A 4718-nucleotide genomic window follows, 5' to 3' on the forward strand; every position below is an offset into this window, starting at 1 on the left:
ATTCTTCCCAATTTTCACTTTATAACTTGGTACAAACTGTTGCACCTCCTCTTTATACTTGCTAAAAAATATCTGATATTTTCTTGCACTACTTTACTTTCAAATAGCTCTTTCCAGTTAATTTTTCCATAAAATTAATTAAGCCCTGCAAAGTTTGCCTTAGCATAGTTCTGTCTCCCATTTCTAAATTATTAATTCCTGTGTTTCCTCCTGTAGTACTATTTCTATTGTCACATGATCACTTATTCCCATTGGACTCAATGTATACTTGGTCTACTTTCTGGAGCTTTTGTAAACACTAAGTCCAACTGTGATGGTTCTTCTTTTCTACATCTTGTAGGTTTATTCACCCACTGTCTCATTGCATTCACCATCATGGTATGCATAAATTCTTTGCTTCATGACCCAACATTTTCTTTCACTTCCTTCTCCTTCCAGTTAATCCCTTTATTGTTAAAGTCGCATGCTAAGAGCACTTTGTTACTTTTCCTTATCATTTCCTCTATGCTATTTCTTGTTTCTAGTTACACAGTTTTATATCTATTGGTTTCCCATGCATTAGTTTTTGGTGGTATGCATGTCACAGTAACTTTCCTTTTTCACTTCCTTTGATCTTAATCATAACACTTGAAGTTTTTGCCATTCCATCACAACAGTATCCTCTTTTATTAATATTATCACTCTTCCTCCTCTCTTTCCTTTTCTGTCTCTCCTCCATGTGCTATATCCTTCCTTTGCAAATCTCATCTTTATTTCCTCTTTTAGTTTGATTTCTGTTAAACATACCACGTCTGATTTATTGTTCTTAGGGAGGTAGTCTTTAAGTTCCATTAGGCTTGACAAAAAACCATATATATTTGTATACATAATTTTTAAGCTTTCACTAGGTGATCTTCTGTGGCATCTTTGTGCCACCATTTCCTCACTTTCATGCCCACAACTTTCCAAATGAATCTCCTTGCTTGTTCCTGTTCTCTCTCTCTCTCTCTCTCTCTCTCTCTCTCTCTCTCTCTCTCTCTCTCTCTCTCTCTCTCTCTCTCTCTCTCTCTCTCTCTCTCTCTCTCTCTCTCTCTCTCTCTCTCTCTCTCTCTCTCTCTCTCTCTCTCTCTCTCTCTCTCTCTCTCTCTCTCTCTCTCTCTCTCTCTCTCTCTCTCTCTCTCTTTTTACTAGGCCTCTTCTCTCAACTCTCAGTTTACTTCTCTCTTCTTTGTCCATATCTCTTTTTATCCATATTCCCCTCATTCCTTCTACTTTTGCCAATTTTCCTGTTCTTTGTAAGACATGTTCCACTGCTGTTTGTGACATGAATCTTATTTTCTTTGGTCTTGTTCCATTTTTGTCATACTTTCCAATCCTGTAAACCTCTTTAATTTGTTCAACTATCTCCTCTCCTTCCCCTGCCATTTCTGCTATAATATCCTTAGCTCTTTTTGCCTCTTCTTTCGCTCTAGCTATTTTCATGGGTAGGTTCTTCTCCTTGACCCAAAATACCACCATACACATCTTTCTCTGTACCAAGTCTCTCACAAGATTACTTTTTTCCTTTATTATTAATCATTTGCTTTTCCATGTCCTTATTGTGTTCCTTTTGTTGTTCTCTCTTTTCTTTCCAACTTTTGATTCCTTTGTCACTAACTCTTACTTTCCCAACCTTAATCTCTCCCTCATTTAAAGCTTTCTTTAACTCCTTGTTCTCTTTCTTGAGTTTCTTGATTTCTTTGCAGCACTTCTTGTTTTTTGTCACCTCTTCTCTTTGTTCTTTGTTTTCTTTTTCTCTTTCCATCTCCCTCTTCTTCATCTGTTATATCACTGGATATCTTTTTTTACATTGTCACCACCCATTTCTCTCTCTTCCTTCCATGTCTTTGTTATCGCTGCTAAGTTACATATTTCTTTTCGTATTTTCACATTTTCTTCTTCAGTTTTTCACATTTGTTTATTTGTATAAGCTACACTGAGGTCCTCATCCTTAAACCTTTCAAAAACATTTGCTGTGCCGGCTGCCATCTTCCCTGTTGATATCACTTCCCGATTTACACTTCACTTCCCCTGTACTAACATATCACACAATTCCCTATTATGGAGGCAGGACTCAAGCTCAGCCCCATGTACAACCAAAACTTAAGTAAATCTAGCTGCTGTGAATGCATCTGATCAGCTAAGTGGCGAATGTGTGTATGTGTGTTTGTGTGTGTGTGTGTGTGTGTGTATATGCTAGTGTGCATTAATGATATTCTGCATCTCCTCAGAACCACACATCCTGCTCTTCAGAAGGCCTCGAACTGATGTGAAGCAGAGTGCAGCTTCACAAAGTGCAACTTAATATTTTCTTGTCTCAGAAGCATGTTTTTTTTTTTTTCTTTTTCTTTTCTTTTCTTTTCTTTTCTTTTCTTTTCTTTTTTTTCATGAGCACAGTTTTTCTGCTGTTTTCTTCTGTATTATTTACATTCCTAGTTCATTGATTTGTTGTCTCATCATCTTCAGTATTTTTCAACAGAATATATATTATTTATTTTAATAAATGGATGCTTTGTAAAAATACTGAAGCTAAGTTAGTATTTTTGTGCATTACATCTTTTATTTAAAATTTTTATTACTTATATACAATCATTATATTAATTAAAGGTTGAAAATAGGGCACTAGTGACTGTTATTTTCAGATATTTTAATAATGCTTGTTATTTTAATCTCAAGGACAGAGGTCATTGTGTGTTCAACCTGTGTTTTGTAATGCTGAATTGCAAAAAGTTTTCATGGTACTAATGTGCATCTGTTATTATTTCTTGTCATTATTTAATGTGATCATAGTAGTGTAGATCTGGTGGCTAAGGGAGCCTCAGATCAAGTATTCTAAAAGTACAGTACATTTAATTGACTACCATTTCCTAAAGATGAATCATCAAAGTTTTGTCAGTTTAAATGACATTGGGTTTTGCAATTTAAAGAAGTGGCAAAGATTGTATAAGAAAATATAAGGATTTGTTCCCTCATTGATGTATCCTAGAATTGTCCATGAATGAAGTAAAAAATCTTTATATTGTACTACATAGATAATAGTTACATATTAGGTATTTTCATAGATAATATATTAAACATTATACTTCAAAATCATCCATATACCATCTCATAATGTAGAAGACATTTACCAATAAATTATCTTTGATACAGCAAATGGTTTGCATTTTATGAATACATGTGAGGTACAAATAAGTTGTATGTATGAATTCACAAGATTGCCAGTTGTGGAAAGCAGTCATCGCCCATTCAACCCCACCCTAGTGGGAAAATGTGGACATTAAATGAAAATGATGATGATGTATGAATTCAGTTTCATTATGATTTATTTTCTATTTAAAATTGTTGAGAAGAGATCAACATATTACATTCTATGGAAATGGTCTTAAATGTAGGAATTTGTAGTTGTTAAGGAGACAGGAGCTAATTCATGTTTGCATTGGGATTCTGCAAATTAAGTTAATATCTATGCTGTAATAACCTACTTTTCATTGCAAAAATACCTGTTGTTAAATACTTGGAGCTACTCCTCATAATGCATGTAAAGTTATATCCTTATTCCTTACCTTCCAGATGTGAACAGGAGTAGTTATTATTTTAGGAGATAGGCCTCAGTCACCCAGTGAAAGCTTATTAAATTCTTTAGTCATATGCAACTCCAATATCATCATTTGCAATGCAATGCATTTCATGTATTTCATCCAGTCATTGGTGGAATTCTTGTCTACACTGCCAGATCATGATGCTGTCTGTTCACATCACTTGGGACCTCACATACAACACCTCACCATGTTCGTTTAAACATGCTGCAGCCTTTACACCATCATCTTTATTGAAAAAAGGTTCATCAACTTTTTAAAATTAAGTCCTCCATTACTTGAAAAAGGAAAATTGATATTTAATACTTATAGGACCAAGACCAACATATGTTTACCTATCCTGCAACTTCCAAATAACTGAAAGAATAGAAGAGATGATAAATATGGGTAAGTGATCTCTTGTATGGTTTTAGAAAGAAAAGATAAGAAACGAAAAATAAGAAACGATGTCTTAAGATATAGAATATGGAGAGGAAGTGGAAGGCCAAGAAAATAACAAAACCTCAGAAAACTTAAATGACAGAAGAAGCCTGAAGATTAAGTGACATTTCAGAGGGAGGATACAGGATCTGATGTGTTATGTATTGTATGAAGATTCCAGGCCATGTATATACGAAATAAATTATTGGTAAAAGTCTACGCCATGCACTAACTATCGAAGAGAGAACGTCACTGGGAAAGTATCTGCTTGAAAATAATACATATAATGAAAGAAAAGATCGAACATGTATCAATGAGAGAGAGAGAGAGAGAGAGAGAGAGAGAGAGAGCGAATATGCAGGAAAGAAAATGACGAAATTTGTTTCTTTGTTTCTGTCCAACTCTAGCCAGACATTCTCATTTCGTACTAATTATTTCCTTTTTTTATGAGAGAAGAGTGGGTGGAAATGGCATTGTGAGCACTTATTTTTATATGAACTTCCTGGCGTAAAAAAAAAAAAAAAATAGACTCGCACTTCCTACCTACTTGCTTTTTATGGGGGAGATGAAGAGGAACGGCATTATATGTGTGTGTGTGTGTGTGTGTGTGTGTGTGTTCTATTGGCAGATCTTCCCTATATGAAAAAAAAAAAATAAAAATAAAAATAAATAAATAGGCTCGTG

General features: G+C 34.5%; 1 protein-coding gene across 1 annotated transcript in view; it reads left to right on the forward strand.

The window, feature by feature from the left end:
* The window catches only part of LOC135111058 (cyclin-dependent kinases regulatory subunit-like), a 7993-nt gene extending 4829 nt beyond the window's left edge, over positions 1-3164 (forward strand). The window contains exon 3 of the mRNA XM_064023971.1: positions 2250-3164. Coding sequence (XP_063880041.1) covers positions 2250-2323 — 74 coding nt within the window. The 3' untranslated portion in view covers positions 2324-3164. The remainder of the gene's footprint in view (positions 1-2249) is intronic.
* The last annotated feature ends 1554 nt before the right edge of the window (positions 3165-4718 follow it).

This window comes from Scylla paramamosain, chromosome 21 (assembly GCF_035594125.1).
Source record: "Scylla paramamosain isolate STU-SP2022 chromosome 21, ASM3559412v1, whole genome shotgun sequence".
NCBI lineage: Eukaryota > Metazoa > Arthropoda > Malacostraca > Decapoda > Portunidae > Scylla > Scylla paramamosain.